Genomic DNA, 17,029 nt, shown 5'->3' on the forward strand with positions numbered 1-17,029 from the left:
AAATAAAAGTTTTACTGCAACAGATTTCCTTTACATTGGGCCCTTTTCTCTCTGGAACTTTTCGCACTGATTCGGCCTTGGCCTGTTGAAACCTAATTGCTGTCAGCGCTTGTGTTGTGGTTTGTGTTTCTTTGGCTCCGTCCTAGTCGCGCTGCACCTTTTCAATAGCCATGAACCAACTCACCGAAATAAAAGTCTTACTGCAACAGATTTCCTTTACATTGGGCCCTTTTCTCTCTGGAACTTTTCGCACTGATTCGGCCTTGGCCTGTGGAAACCTGATTGCTGTCAGCGCTTGTGTTGTGGTTTGTGTTTCTTTGGCTCCGTCCTAGTCGCGCTGCACCTTTTCAATAGCCATGAACCAACTCACCGAAATAAAAGTCTTACTGCAACAGATTTCTTTTATATTGGGCCCTTTTCTGTGGAACTTTTCGCACTGATTCGGCCTTGGCCTGTTGAAACCTAATTGCTGTCAGCGCTTGTGTTGTGGTTTGTGTTTCTTTGGCTCCGTCCTAGTCGCGCTGCACCTTTTTAATAGCCATGAACCGACTCACCCAAATAAAAGTTTTACTGCAACAGATTTCCTTTACATTGGGCCCTTTTCTCTCTGGAACTTTTCGCACTGATTCGGCCTTGGCCTGTGGAAACCTGATTACTGTCAGCACTTGTGTTGTGGTTTGTGTTTCTTTGGCTCCGTCCTAGTCGCGCTGCACCTTTTCAATAGCCATGAACCGACTCACCCAAATAAAAGTTTTACTGCAACAGATTTCCTTTACATTGGGCCCTTTTCTCTCTGGAACTTTTCGCACTGATTCGGCCTTGGCCTGTGGAAACCTGATTACTGTCAGCGCTTGTGTTGTGGTTTGTGTTTCTTTGGCTCCGTCCTAGTCGCGCTGCACCTTTTCAATAGCCATGAACCGACTCACCCAAATAAAAGTTTTACTGCAACAGATTTCCTTTACATTGGGCCCTTTTCTCTCTGGAACTTTTCGCACTGATTCGGCCTTGGCCTGTTGAAACCTAATTGCTGTCAGCGCTTGTGTTGTGGTTTGTGTTTCTTTGGCTCCGTCCTAGTCGCGCTGCACCTTTTCAATAGCCATGAACCAACTCACCGAAATAAAAGTCTTACTGCAACAGATTTCTTTTATATTGGGCCCTTTTCTCTCTGGAACTTTTCGCACTGATTCGGCCTTGGCCTGTTGAAACCTAATTGCTGTCAGCGCTTGTGTTGTGGTTTGTGTTTCTTTGGCTCCGTCCTAGTCGCGCTGCACCTTTTCAATAGCCATGAACCAACTCACCGAAATAAAAGTCTTACTGCAACAGATTTCCTTTACATTGGGCCCTTTTCTCTCTGGAACTTTTCGCACTGATTCGGCCTTGGCCTGTGGAAACCTGATTACTGTCAGCGCTTGTGTTGTGGTTTGTGTTTCTTTGGCTCCGTCCTAGTCGCGCTGCACCTTTTCAATAGCCATGAACCAACTCACCGAAATAAAAGTCTTACTGCAACAGATTTCTTTTATATTGGGCCCTTTTCTCTCTGGAACTTTTCGCACTGATTCGGCCTTGGCCTGTTGAAACCTAATTGCTGTCAGCGCTTGTGTTGTGGTTTGTGTTTCTTTGGCTCCGTCCTAGTCGCGCTGCACCTTTTTAATAGCCATGAACCGACTCACCCAAATAAAAGTTTTACTGCAACAGATTTCCTTTACATTGGGCCCTTTTCTCTCTGGAACTTTTCGCACTGATTCGGCCTTGGCCTGTGGAAACCTGATTACTGTCAGCACTTGTGTTGTGGTTTGTGTTTCTTTGGCTCCGTCCTAGTCGCGCTGCACCTTTTCAATAGCCATGAACCGACTCACCCAAATAAAAGTTTTACTGCAACAGATTTCCTTTACATTGGGCCCTTTTCTCTCTGGAACTTTTCGCACTGATTCGGCCTTGGCCTGTGGAAACCTGATTACTGTCAGCGCTTGTGTTGTGGTTTGTGTTTCTTTGGCTCCGTCCTAGTCGCGCTGCACCTTTTCAATAGCCATGAACCGACTCACCCAAATAAAAGTTTTACTGCAACAGATTTCCTTTACATTGGGCCCTTTTCTCTCTGGAACTTTTCGCACTGATTCGGCCTTGGCCTGTTGAAACCTAATTGCTGTCAGCGCTTGTGTTGTGGTTTGTGTTTCTTTGGCTCCGTCCTAGTCGCGCTGCACCTTTTCAATAGCCATGAACCGACTCACCCAAATAAAAGTTTTACTGCAACAGATTTCCTTTACATTGGGCCCTTTTCTCTCTGGAACTTTTCGCACTGATTCGGCCTTGGCCTGTTGAAACCTAATTGCTGTCAGCGCTTGTGTTGTGGTTTGTGTTTCTTTGGCTCCGTCCTAGTCGCGCTGCACCTTTTCAATAGCCATGAACCGACTCACCCAAATAAAAGTTTTACTGCAACAGATTTCCTTTACATTGGGCCCTTTTCTCTCTGGAACTTTTCGCACTGATTCGGCCTTGGCCTGTTGAAACCTAATTGCTGTCAGCGCTTGTGTTGTGGTTTGTGTTTCTTTGGCTCCGTCCTAGTCGCGCTGCACCTTTTCAATAGCCATGAACCAACTCACCGAAATAAAAGTCTTACTGCAACAGATTTCTTTTATATTGGGCCCTTTTCTCTCTGGAACTTTTCGCACTGATCCAACCTTGGCCTGTTGAAACCTGATTGCTGTCAGCGCTTGTGGTGTGGTTTGTGTTTCTTTGTCTCCGTCCCAGTCGCGCTGCACCTTTTCAATAGACATGAACCGACACATCCAAATAAAAGTTTTACTGCAACAGATTTCCTTTACATTGGGCCCTTTTCTCTCTGGAACTTTTCGCACTGATTCGGCCTTGGCCTGTGGAAACCTGATTACTGTCAGCGCTTGTGTTGTGGTTTGTGTTTCTTTGGCTTCGTCCCAGTCGCGCTGCACCTTTTCAATAGCCACGAATAGACTCGCCCAAATCAAAGTTTTACTGCAACATTCTTACTTTGGGCCCCTTTCCCTCTGGAACTTTTCGCACTGATCCAGCCTTGGCCTGTGCAAACCTGATTGCTGTCAGAGCTTGTGTTGTGGTTTGTGTTTCTTTGTCTCCGTCCCAGTCGCGCTGCGACTTTTGAATAGCCATTAACCGACTCGCCCAAATCTAAGATTTGCTGAGTCCGGCCCAGTTGGATTTCGCAACAATGAGTCCGGCACGTGGTTCAAAGCAGAGATGCGACGCCGGATGCGATAGTTTTACTGTTGTAATCGTATTCTGCCGCACGCGAACTTACCCTTGTTGTGTTGGATTTCTAATACCCCAAAAATTGCTGCATCATTTGTTACAACTGTAAACTGGACCCGCCGTGGTAGCGTACTGTCTTTGGGGGTTAAAATAAATACATTTTGGGGTTCGTAATTGCTTCCTTAAACCACTATTTGATTATGAGACACGCCATAGTGACGGACTTCGGATTCATTTTGACCACCTGGGGAGCTTTAACAGTCACCCAATGCACGATACAAGGGCGTTGTATTTTCCCCTAATCGAACTGGAGCCGCCGCGGCCGGGATTCGATCCCACGCCCTCGGCTTAGAAACGCAACGCCATATCCACTTCGCCACCACCGCGGGTAGGCCGGGGTGGAGAAGTGAACTTAATGTGCCTTAGGTGGGCCCATTGAAGAATTGCATCATCACAAGTGTTCATGATAAGATGTTGAGATCGACTACACGGGAGAGCCCGCTTGAGCTTTTATAGTGTTTATTCATACTGTTCAGATGGTTTGTATAATAGCAAAAAATTCCAGCTTATTTAAACATTTCATTAATGAGAACATTCCATTTGTGGCGTTCAACTTAAAATACCGTAGAATCTCCCATGTAAGGCGCTTTGTTTTCTGCGGTATTATAAAGGTGCTGGTCCTCTGAAGTGTTTACGTACTGTATGATGCAAATATCACCAAAAATAAAATGTTGTTTTTTCTATTGCGCATTCGCATTTTCCTTTCGCCATGCCCAGAATTGACGCTTGCATTTCATTTGATTCTGTATTGCCGTGTGACTTCGGTACATTATACTATTAACCAAACAGGGAACGTTGTTGGCCGCCAACGAAAGATGTTCAGAAGCAACATCAGCAGAGAACCTGCTTCCATAAGTTTTCTGCCGAGAGCACTGGACAATTTATTTTATTGACTATTTTTCTGCCCAGGTGTGGTTTCCACAAACGCCCTTTCTGCATGTCTGGAAAAGTAGGAAACAAGTCTGTATGAGTGAAGTTTATGTAAATACATGTGCGGCTGAGCCAAAATTAACTTTTCTATCGAATGAAAATCGCAGGCCCATCTAGGGACAAGGAATGCACCATGCAGCACTGTTTACTTAACTGCAGCAGGGCACAATTAAGCTACCGGATCTTGTTAGGAAATGAAATCGAGAATAGGTTTAGCAGTACTATACGCAAGTAAAGTGGACTATATTTAAGCTTTGTTTACAAATTTCTCTGACAGTGAATAACGGGAAGTAAATAATCAGACACTGATCAGCTATGCAGCTTCGAACGCATCTTGTAACATACTTTTCATGTACTTTAAGTTACGTTAGCAAAACAGCGAACGCATTTGTGTGGTTGTGCATTTATTGGCAGGATTTTGAAATAGTATATAGATAAGCATCTTTAGGGGGCGACAGCCTAGGTTTGATTGTAGCTAACTTCAGCTCATTTTGCAGTTAGTTTAGTTACGTACGCCGTTTATTCTACACACTAAACAAAAATAACGCGAAACGGGAGTAAACCGCTCGTCCTGTATCGCATTCCCGTTTCTGGGTTTTTTTTACTACGTACCAGTCGAGGTAAAAATTTACTACCATGCTGACCAAGTTTTTTGCATGTAGAAACGAGAGTAATTTTTTAATCTGTGGGAAGGTTTTTAGGGACGATAGTGCGACTATATTTTTACTCCCATCACGAAGTTCTAGCGGCTATTCCTGAGAGTTATTTTTCAAGCCCATTCGCGAGTTTCTTGGGTCTGATGTGAGAGTATTTTTTTACCTCCTTCATTAACTTTTCTCAGCTTTATCTGATAGTAATTTTTCAAGCCCATTCTGGAGTTTTTTGGAGGTGATGTGGGATTACTTTTTTACATCATTCATCCAGTTTTCTAGGCTATTCCTGGGAGTTATTTTCAGGCCTATTCTCGAGTTTGTTGGTACTGATGTCGGGGTATTTTCTTACCTCGTTATCAAGGTTTCGTAGCTCTACCTGAGAGAAATTTTCAAGCCCATTCTGTGGTTTCTTGGAGCTGATCTCGGAGTATTTTTTTACCTCATTCATCAGGTTTTCTCGGTTCTTTCCGAGAGTAATTCTTCAAGCGCGTTCTGGAGTTTCTTGGGCCTGATGTGGAAGTAGTTCGAAGACAATTGAAAGATTACAAGGATGATTTCATGGATCCCAAGCATGAGTGATTGTTTATTAGTTGTGACATGTTTCTCATAAAAAAGTCAGGCATGAGTTAATCATCACAAAACTATAGCCTTACAAAATGCTGTGATAAGCATAATAAATATTTGTACTAATACAAAGACCGGGGGCTGGTAACTGCCCATTAGATCTCTCATAGCAAAATAAAATACATCCCAACACATTCAATGTGCAATCCCACTAAAGTACAGTGAAAAAAAAAATTAAATTATAGGGTTTTACGTGCCAAAACCACTTTCTGATTATGAGGCACGCCGTAGTGGAGGACTCCGGAAATTTCGACCACCTGGGGATCTTTAACGTGCACCTAAATCTAAGTACACGGGTGTTTTCGTATTTCGCCTCCATCGAAATGCGGCCGCCGCGGCCGGGATTCGATCCCGCGACCTCGTGCTCAGCAGCCTACAGTGAAAACAAGCAACATACAATATAAAACCTAACTGATAAATATACAGTCAGTACTAGAGACGTTCACATTAAACCCACTGAATATGCAGGTCATTCCTTCAAACAGGCAGTTGTCCAGAACATGGGTGTGCTGTGCATCCAATGGATTAGTATGAACATAACTATGCAACATAAAAATATTGCACTTAAGGCCAAATGGCATCTGCTGCTAACGGCTATTACTGCGCCAGACAAAATGAAACAACCATGTGGTAAATACAGCAAGCATTCGTACTATCACATTAGTGCCGGCCACTGCCCATCATATCTCTCACTGCAAAAGGAAAACTATCAACCCATTCACGATGTAGTGAAACTAAAGCACAGCGAAAACAAAATGACACACAATACAAAATCTAACTCACAAATACACAGGCAGTACTAGAGATGTTCACATTAGACACACTGAATATGCAGATCATTCCTTCAAACAGGCAGTTGTCCAGAACATGGGTCTGCAGTGCATTCAATGGATGATTATGGACAAAACTATGCAACATAAAAATATTGCACTTAAGGCCAAATGACATCTGCTGCTAACGGCCACTACTGCCTCAGACGAAATGAAACAACCATGTGGTAAATACAGCAAGCATTCGTATTATCACATTAGTGCCGGCAACTGCCCACCACATCTGTCACGGCAAAATAAAAACTATCACAACACATTCAAGATGTAGTGAAGCTAAGTCAGTAGTAGAGATGTTCACATTAGACCCACTGAATATGCAGATAATTTCTTCAAACAGGCAGTTGTCCACAACATGTGCGTGCAGTGCATTCAATGGATCATGAACAATACTATGCAACATAAAAACATTGCACTTAAGGGCAGCTAGCATCTGCTGCTAATGACCATTACTGCCCAGCGAAACATTAGTGTCGGCAACTGCCCACCATATCTTTCATTGCAAAAGAAAAACTATCACAACACATTCAAGATGTAGTGAAACTAAAGTACAGTGAAAATAAACCAGTGACACAATATACAAAATCTAACTCTTAAGTATTGCAACAAGCAAATGAGAGGGCACTAGAGATTATCATTAGACCCATCGATAGCATGCTGACCTTCAAACAGCTAGTTGCCCAAGACATGGGTGCACAGTGCAATGAATGGATAGTTAGGAAGAAAACTGCAACAACCATGAGCAACATGTTCTATAAACTTTCAAACTTTCTAAAAAATGACCTCACTCAGATAAGGAAAGTGGTGATTGCTAATACACACGACAAAACATATATGTGAAAACAGCCATTAACTGATACTAAAGCCCCTCCATACACGTTTCCGCCGACCAGGTTAAGTACCGCCAACCTACCCTCTTCCTCCACGTTCCTCTGCCACTCGCCCCCTTAGCTTCCGGCGTCAAGCGGAACTTCCGTAGCTGCAGCTTCCTGTTCCGAGTGGAAGTAACGCTATGTTTTTCTTAACGTTGTTTACTTTCGCGTCGATGGAGAGGCTTTAATTGCACCAGCTGCGGTTTAAACTGTGAATGCGATTCCATCCAAGTACCACCGCCTATTGTAACCAGCGATCTGATCGTGTTCGCTGTTTCGCGTCAACCTGCGACGGGTTGTGCCACGAGACAACGTACAGTGGAATGTAGTGCCTGGGCGCTTGGAGACCACTGCCATTTTTCGTGCATTTAGAAAACAGCGACCGAGAATTACTACTTCAGCGGAATACAACAGCTTGTCGCCTTTGCATTCTTCTCATGGTGACTACCACAGCTCTGCTAAGCACGCGTGGGCATCTCACCATCGGCAGTCAAAGCGGAAATTCCCGCAGCACAACTCCAGGAAGCGGTAACGCCGGAACCGGAAACTTTGAAACTGGAAATGCTGGAACCGGATTTGATGTCAGGGGAAAAGGCGGCGTACAACAAAGGTTGTCGCTACTTAAGAAAGCGGCAGTGGCGCGTGGATGGAGGGGCTTCTTTAACTGATACCACCCCCCCTTGTGCTCAAAGAAAACGTATGCAGCCCTTTTTCCACACAAGAGGAACATGTTATACAACTGTATTGCAGTACTTATGGGTACAAGCCAGATGTCAATTTCGTTGCCTAAATATTGTAGTGCTTCTTAGATAGAATAAAAGGTAATTGAGTGTGTTGCCCTTGTCTTTTTCTAGGCATGCAGTTGTGATGGATGCCATATGCTTGTGTGACAAATTGAACATAGTGCTATAGGTACGACTACAAGGATGTATATTCGTAGCTGCCCTCAAACCCCTTCATGTTGCCAGTCAGCATCTATGGTGTATCTTTGTATTGCTCATCTAACACTGTTTACACACAGAAGGCATGTCTGAATACCAAACCACCTTATTCTCCAGTTACTTTAAAGTGAATGCGTTGTGACAAAGTGTAATGTGAGAAGTCCATGATAAAGAAAAAAAAAATAAACAGCTAATTCAACTCCCCCCTGAATTACCAATTTCTGGGCCATTAAGTTTTGCATAATACACTTGTGGTGATTAACACAGAGCCATGTTGGCCTAACCCTAGTGGCACAGGACATCCTTCAAATTATCAGTTGGTACAGAATCACTGAGCATGCTGCTGGTGCTCTTGCCCCCGCTGAGAATACCTGTCGCAAACTAACACACATTTTGTTGCTAAAGGTCCATTACAGAGATACTAAAGAGAAACAATAAATGATTTTAGACTGATAAAACAATCTTTCAGAACTGTATTCATGAACATTGTAGCAATAAGCGGATTAATAGATGAGAAAATGAAGATTTAACTTTCAAGTTTTATGCAGTGCCCGCACATCAGTGTGGAGTCATACTTCAACTAAGTATATTCTTTGACACCTTTACAACAGAATTCATCAATATTGGCCAGTAGAACATTAGCTAGACCCGAACAGACACCGTCAAATTCCATATCACAGCGAGCTGGTGCAGGAATTATAAGGTGGTGGTGGCGACACCAGTTTTCGTTTTTGCAAGTTATCTGGCTTATCAAGCCAATTCTCTTAGAGGGAGTTGTTTTTTCGGTGTTGTAGAAAAATGATTTAATAACGCTCAAATAAATTTTCCCTTTCGTGTCCCTTTAAAGCAAGCACTGTGCTACATGGCTTGGGCAAGCTGCCAGCCACAGAACCCACGAGTGCTTTTGTTAGGCAAAATAATTTTTACAGAAACTTTCTTGAGGATATGCATCTGAAAATTTTTTTGCCTAGCAATAGTTCTAGTAAATATTGACTAAATCCAATGCTTTCACCTGCAGCTTTGTGTAGCTCAAATCCAGAAAGCAGTGCTCAATAAATGTCAAAACCCTGTGGGCGTTTTCGAGTAGATAACGTGGAAGACCCAGAACGAAGCGAAAAGGCAGGCCAGGCCTGCCAGCAGTGACGATGTCACAAACAATCGCTGCGCATCCATGTGTAGCGCCTCCCTTCAACCTCTTCTTTTGTAAAAGGAGCCTTAAGGAGGCCCCCCGCGAACTGAAAGCCTGAGTTGTTAGCATCCAGGCGCAGCCTCTTCAGCAGGCACTTTTCAACATATACACCGTCGCCGATGTCTACCTGTGAAACAATAGAACAAGCACAGATTAATTTTCTACACTTTTGATCAAGGAAAGGTTAGGAAATAGGGTAAGGTGTGCAAAAACGGAAGTAGCTGCTTCGTGTTGATATGGTTTAAAGAACAAAGTACTCTTACGTATACCATACGTGCGTTGTGCTGAGCTGTGTACTTTCACCTAAGACTAGAAAGTATTGGGAACTTCAATGCGAAAGAAAGACATTCATTTGCCTAGCTCTAAGCGAATGCGTTCCACCCCTTGGCACAGAATGAGATCTGGTGCTGTTCTAGCGATTAGCAGACATTGAAAGCTTCAAGCCTGATTTAGTATTAGGCCAAGGGTCAAGCTGTGCTCGATTATAGTCGGATACAACTTTAGAAAAACAGAGGCGTTTACTCCTCCGAGGCGGATGCACACGAGCATCCACTAATGGTTGCGCACTCTGAACTGATGTCACGCGCCGGACGGCCGGTGGCCCGCCGTCGGAGAAGATGGCCGCCCGGGCTTCGAACTAGGCCAAGTCGCGTCAGCTGTGTGCGTCAATGCCTCGTCACAGTGAATTCCCAAACAGTTTGTCATTGTCTATCATGCCGGAAATATTACTGCGAGCTTACGATGCGGCATCTGTGCTGCGTGCGTGTATTCTAAGCCGTGATCCGGCGAAGAAACATTGCAGCGAGCATTTGATGCTGCGCTATGCTTTGCCTGAAAACAGGATGTCTCGGTGACTGCTGCATACACACATCCTGCCTGTTTGTTCCATGTTTTTTATTTCGCTCCCGAGTGAAGTTAGGACAAGAAAAGTTTGCCAAAGTCTGGTGCCTGCTGTCAGCTGCGGGTGAGTTCGTGTACCGTGTCGCTGCATTTTCCGTCGGACGGGGTAAAGTGATGGAGCAAAACCATTCTGAGGAGAAATTAGAAAAGCGTGCGTGCGTGAAACAAACCTACGAGCGTCTCAACAGAAAATATTTGCAAAAGAAGCCTCCAATGCAAAGATTTGTCGCCGTCAACTTAGCGTGAATGATTGTTGTCAACAGTGAGATAGCCGAGCGTCTAACAGCGGTGTTCGAGCGTTGTGTATAGCACCGTCGATTGATTTCTTTCCACCAGTGCTCACCGCGCACGCAAGCTGTAGAATGCGTGCTGTGGCACAGTCACGCATAAGTTGTGTTGCCAGCGTTCCTGCTTCCATGCGTGTTTGCACTTACTCATATTTGTCCTTTTATTTTATATTAGCATTTGTTTTTGCTAGTTTTCTTTCAGCAAAGTCTTTACACATTTTCATTAGCCAATCTCATTCAAAGCACTAACTCTTGTACACTGCACAACTGGCCTCTTCCATCTCATTAAAACCTTTCTCGCTGGTGTACCTCGTCTTCTCAATCTGCCTACTCGCTGCGTTTTCTGTCCTTGTTTCTTGTGCTGTTGCTGCAATGTGACTAACCAACTTGCTCAAAACAAATTTTGATCGCCTATCAAAACAGAAAGGTTTAGAGATACATTTTCTTAAAAGCGTCATGTGGGTTGCACAGTAACTTTGCCTCTTACCTCTGTTCATGTTTATGCGTCAGTGCATGTGGCAGCTAGCCAGAAGTGCACATGAAAGGCTGCATATTGTGAAACACCTTGCTATGCTGTTGAATTTTTCATGCATGCAGTCTTAGTAAACAAACGGTTTCACTGCCTATCACATATGATGGTGAAAATTTTCAGCATGAATAACAATGTGCAGTGGGGTGTGATTTCTGTCTGACGCTTTCGCCGTTGCAAAGACATTATTCAGTGAATGGAGCCCAGCAAAGCAGTGCACTAAGAGCTTTTGCAACGTTCACCCTTTATTACTTCACAAATGACATTGTCTGAACCTGGCCGTTGATCGACATGCCGATGGCTTGTGAATTAAATAATTGCCTCAATAAAACACATTCAACTTCACTCAGCATTTTTTAGCACAATGCTAGCAGAGCTATTCAGGGTGAATAATTGTGCTTACATTGGTGTTACTTGCCCGGTCAGATAAACAAATACAACAATGGCTGCGGTATGACTGTGATTTGACATGCAGACTGCTAATGGTGCCTTTTGAGCGTGCCCTTGACTACTGCTATTAATAGCTACCCGCCTGGGTATATTGGGCCTAACTAAGCTAATGTTTGATAATTGTTCTCTTATTCGCATTACTTGCCTGGGCCAGGTAACCAAAATAAACAATGCCACCACATGAATGTGTGTTTGCATGCAAGCTGCCAACAGTGGCTGTCATTCTCCATTGATTGCTGCCATTTCACCAAAAGTGGCGACGGATTGACTGCGCTTTGACGTGCAGACTGCTAATGGTGCCTTTCAAGCGTGCCCTTGACTACTGCTATTAATAGCTACCCGACTGAGTATATTGGGCCTAGCTAAGCTAATGATGTTTGATAATTGTTGTCATATTCGCATTACTTGCCTAGGCCAGGTAACCAAAATAAACAATGCCACCACATGAATGTGTGTTTGCATGCAAGCTGCCAACAGTGGCTGTCATTCTCGCATTGATTGCTGCCGTTTCACCAACAGTGGTGACGGCTTGACTGGGCTTTGACGTGCAGACTGCTAAAGGTGCCTTTGAAGCGTGCCCTGATGACTGTTATTTCATCACAGGGCCCGTCATGCTCATAGGTGGCTGCCCAATAGAGTATTGGGCCTTCTGACATTGGCATTATTCATCTCAACGGTCTGGAAAAAACAGTAGGGGCAGCACAACTGCACGCAAAGCACAATGTGCTTTGGCGTGCAGGCTGCTAAGAGTGGCTGTCAATTTCATTCACGTTGACTACTGCTTTTTCGTGTGAAGCTGGACAGTGGATGCCCAAATGAGCATTTCGGACCCCACATAGTTATTCAGGATTAATAACTGCATTTGCATTCAGATTTTCCGGCATTTCAGCACGTTTCCATGCCAACGCTTATATTGAGCATGATCTGTGCAGGACGTTGCTTTTTCAAAATTGGGCTTCCATTAAAAGGAATATATCATCAAATGAACTGCTTATTTATTTGAGAGGCCACGGGAGAATGCTTGGCTGCTGTGCTTGACACACAGTACACCGCTTCAGTGATGGGAGATCCATTGTTGCGTTTGCCGAGGTATGTGTGGCTGGCAGGAGGTCTGGACCTCGCTTCACGCAGAGTCAGAGACGAGGAGAGTTTTCTCTGCGAATAATTCTTTATACAATGTTTACATGTTGTCGTCGTTATCAGGACAGAGACCAACAGAGCAGCTGCAAGCTGCTTAAATAACACCCCTCAGTCCAAAGATCCCCCAGACAGTCCCCAAGGACGAAACAAGGTCGAGAGAGAGAGGGTCCGGGCAGCCTCCGGTGTCCTAATGCCGCTCTCGGTGGCCGGCGCTTCCTTGAACCGCGCTGCGGCGTCGGGACGATTTGGCGGTCGGTCAGAATGGTGCGCCGGTCAAGTTTTATGGCCCGCATAGGACAAAGGGAACCAACTGCAAGGCACTGGGTCGAAACACAGCCCTCCTTTGGAAACTGTCCCCAACACAGCGGGAGTCGTTTGTGGTGCGGGCGCCGCCGGACAAACGAGGGGGAGGGGGGTTGCATTGCTGCCGGGACGGGGAGGGGCCGAAAAGCAGTCCGTGATCCGGTGGCTGCTTCCGTCGTGGACGCCGTGCAGCCGCGAGAAAACCCGAGCCGTGCACGTAGTCGTGTCCGAAGCAGGCAGGCACCATGCAGGGATGAATGCTGCCTCCACGGTCGACAAACCATAGCACTGGCCTTCCGTCAGGCAAATCCCAGGGCACAAACATAACACCACATACGCTTCGAGAACTCGTTAGTGATCTTCTCGATCGTCGGTATCTCGTTGTGGTGAAAGAAATCGTGCACACGACCTCAGCGCACATGTGTCCTACTTCGTGCCGCTTCTTCTTTTCTCCACATTTTGTGGGCGTTTTCACGAGGGTGTCGACAGTTTGCCACCCGAAATATGCGAAGCTTTGACCTCCCTCCTCACCTTTAACCCGGTGCTTTCGCTGACACTGAGCATCTTGGGTTTGTAATGGTTGCGATAAATGCATTGTTTTATATAAGTACTTGTTCAGTAGCAACTGATTCATTTGAAGCTCGGAACAGGAGTAGTAAATTTGCCGTGTACATGTAAACAAGCACAAATGCCATGCAGAGTTGCTCTTTCTACTTTTGCCACTTGCAATGAAGCTAAAGAGCAGACGACGGGCAGCGTTGTGGAAGGCACGGGGTTATTTTTCTGTCGCGATCTGGCATGTGCTGTAGCACATGAGAGCTCTACTAATCCAGTCATCAAAGTCTTTATTTATACCGAGAATTGCGCGTTTCCGAAGCACGATTTTTTGAGCGGGATTATTTTAGTCGCGGAAGCAATCGGACGTCGCGCTTCAGTCATCTGGGCGGGGCCTCCCCTTTTTTCTAAAGTTGTATCCGACTATAGTGACGCACAAGTGCTCGAGAACTATTGAACAAGACGCAATTGTTTTCGATTTACTGACTGCACTTGGGTGTAAAGCTTTTGTCTGAGAAATGAATAAACCACATACACAAGCAGCATTTTCATAGTTAGCACAGTCTTTAATAGGTACTGATACCTTCAATTTAGAAAGCCCTGTATATTGGGCCTCATCAAACTAATTTCATAAAAGGTTTGGCAAGGTAGAAGCATAGAATTTTAGAGTCATTAGAAGACAGGTGAAATGAGTTATTTATTGCAATTACTACTCAAATTTAAAATTTAGACCACTCGTCCAGTTTGTACATGCCACATAAGCATGTAGATATCAAAAATGGGGATTAGAGAAAATCTTCCCTTGGAGGTTCATTATTGGAAGCAGTCATGCCCTCGAGGAGAAATAACTTCTTTTTCTGTAGGCAGAAATGAGGCTTGGGTATTTTGTTGACACATATATATGCCCATGCATATATGTTATCTCTGCTGTAAACCTTTTTTTCATGTATATGCAAGGTGTGTAACATCTCATTGTGCACAAAATCAAATCCATAAGAACCCGACAAGAAGCTAAACAAACAAGAGAGCAATCCCAGTGACAAGCCATGCTAAACCAACGAGGTAGCCATCCCAGTAACAACCCGTATCAAAAATTTTACTGACATGAATTCTGACCTTTGAAACATAACATGTGTATATGAATACTATCTACATTAGGGCAATGGGCAACTTTAAACAATGGCTACGCCAACATCAGAACTACGTGGATGAGAAAAGAGTGGCATCAAATGCTTTGGCAGAGCATGCAGCAATGACTAAACACAATAGTGACTGGATAGTGTCTAGCATAATCGGCCAGGAAAGAAATTGGAAGCCATGCCTGTACCCGGATTCCCTGGAGATGCAATCAACAGGACACACGTTTATCTGAAACCAAGGAGCCCACGCCCATCTTATGCTAAAACTTACTTAATTAAATATGCACTTCCACTTTTTTTTAGCCTTATTGTGAACAAGGCTTCCATATGGAAGCCAAAATGTATTGCTTTTAATGTTGTATTTGGTTGGTCTATGTCTTTCTTTGTCATGTTTCATACCGACCACACAGGCTTCTATGAAACTATTGATGATACAACTTTTGTGCGAAAGCATTGCTTAAGGCACTTTTGCCTAAACCATGTCTTTAGGCGGTACAACGCATTTTTCGAGACACGAAACCTCAATTCATGGTTCTTAAAAAGGCATTTTGGCTAGATTAATATAGTCTATATGGAGTATATAAGGCATAATTACTCAAGCGTCCAATTATATTTAACTCAGATGAGGCTACTTTAGGTAAACTCATTAAACTGAGAGCACTCCACCAAAACATAAAATTCATGATCAGCCACTAGAAATCCTGAAAATGGCAATACAGTAAAATGATTGCATATTACACAAATGTGTCCTACAACTCGAAAGGCAGCGCCAGTTTTGTACGCACCTTTGAGAAAGCACACAGATCACATGCTTTATTGTCGTGCTGTCCAGCTTCCAGCAGTGCAGCAGGTTCCTGCTTGATGTAGGGATGCCTCCAGAATCCGCATAGCCTTCAAAAGTAAGAAATGTTTAATTTATTGTGTTGTGAACCTGGGAATTTGTGATTTACCAGTGTCATGTGGAATTGCAAAGAGAGCCTCACACAGCCAGCTGCATGAATTTGCGTCTGGTTGCACAAATGTCTCTTTGTTATATCTAAGGAGGTTACACTGATATTTTGTAACAAGCGAAGTTTCAGGAAGGAACGAAATCAGCAACAACAGGCTACCAGGACAATCAAAAACAAAACTCAAATATGCAGTAAAACGTGGCGCATTGGATTAAACAAAAATATTAAGCACATGAAAAGCATTCTGAAAGCTAGATCGCGATTTTGTAGCGATGCTATTCCTTTTCGTTATTCGTTAGTGGTTTGACCGTCGCCCCGGCCCGTGCTACGTACTGGAACAGCCGGCCGTTTGCGGTGGGCGACAAGAGTGGTATAGAATCGAGGGGTAAGTATCGCTACAAAATCGCAGTCCTTACTTTATTACGCACTGCCGTATAACCTACGATTGCAAGAGCTGGCATCCCGTTCGTAAGAATTGGTTGGTCTATGTCTTTCTTAAAGGCCGGTCTCTGAAATGTCTCGATTAAAAATAAACTTCGTTACTGTGATATCGGCCTATGTCGGGTCTGCAACATAGAAGACAAATACGCGAAGACACTCAAGAACATAAACAATACACAGGTTCTCGCGACGTGGTCATCCAAACCAAACTGTATACATAGAAAAATCTTCATACAAGCTTCTATCTGCTTAAGCGTCAAACATAGGAATCGTGTGCCAACGCGCGAAGCCCATGATACATCGACGGATACATTACACATGTACTGTACTTGCGGGAATGAATATATAACGAATAACTTCTTGCCAGAAAACTACCGAACGAACAGCAACTTTCAGTGTTTTCATAATTGTGTGCCCATTCAGGCATAGCAATCAAGGCGGGTAGCATATATTTTACAGCAGAATGCAAGTACGCTGTAACATCAGAGGAAGGCTTCGTGAAATTGTTTGCTAAATGTGCACAGCAAGACGGCCAACCTACGATCAGAAAGCGCGTTGCTCTAGCTAGTTACACAACGTTCATTACGTAAATCATAAGTTCAAGAATGCGCGCAAGGGCCAAACTTGCTTACCTTTCAAAAAGACTTGGCCAACGCTCCTTCGTCTCAAAGGTACCGAGGCACCGACGTTTTTCTGGCGCAAGCACTGTAGAACTTCCGATGAACTCCAGCTCCACAAAAGCACAACCTTCAACAGTCTTCCATACACTACGATTCGAAGCTCCAGTACCAGACTTTTCACGAGAGCGCGGGCAGGCAGCTCGGCAGAACAAAGGCAGCTCGGACGGGCGCTGTAGTAAGACACTCACTGTCGACACTGGTAGATCGCACGAAACACACGGCGAACTAACGGCGTTACACAAGTCCGGAGGGTTTGCGATGGTTACTGCACACGACAAGGAGCAGATTTTGTCTAGGCAATTCTAAAATATAACTCAAA

The 17,029-nt window shown here is 44.3% G+C and overlaps 1 protein-coding gene and 1 long non-coding RNA gene across 4 annotated transcripts in view; both read right to left on the reverse strand.

Annotated features, from left to right (window-relative positions):
• Positions 1-4,170: 4,170 nt before the first annotated feature.
• The window catches only part of LOC126545089 (venom metalloproteinase antarease TserMP_A-like), a 76,748-nt gene continuing 63,889 nt past the window's right edge, over positions 4,171-17,029 (reverse strand). For all 3 annotated transcript variants that reach the window (XM_050192791.3, XM_055078214.2, XM_055078213.2), the window contains one exon: positions 4,171-4,241. In XM_050192791.3, coding sequence (XP_050048748.2) covers positions 4,194-4,241 — 48 coding nt within the window. In that variant the 3' untranslated portion in view covers positions 4,171-4,193. The remainder of the gene's footprint in view (positions 4,242-17,029) is intronic.
• LOC129388119 (uncharacterized) lies at positions 6,532-17,002 on the reverse strand. The gene is made up of 3 exons (XR_008615148.2): positions 16,663-17,002; positions 15,425-15,530; positions 6,532-9,463 (listed from the first exon to the last, which is right to left on the reverse strand). It is a non-coding gene; the product is annotated as an uncharacterized lncRNA (long non-coding RNA).

Source organism: Dermacentor andersoni, chromosome 10, assembly GCF_023375885.2.
Source record: "Dermacentor andersoni chromosome 10, qqDerAnde1_hic_scaffold, whole genome shotgun sequence".
NCBI lineage: Eukaryota > Metazoa > Arthropoda > Arachnida > Ixodida > Ixodidae > Dermacentor > Dermacentor andersoni.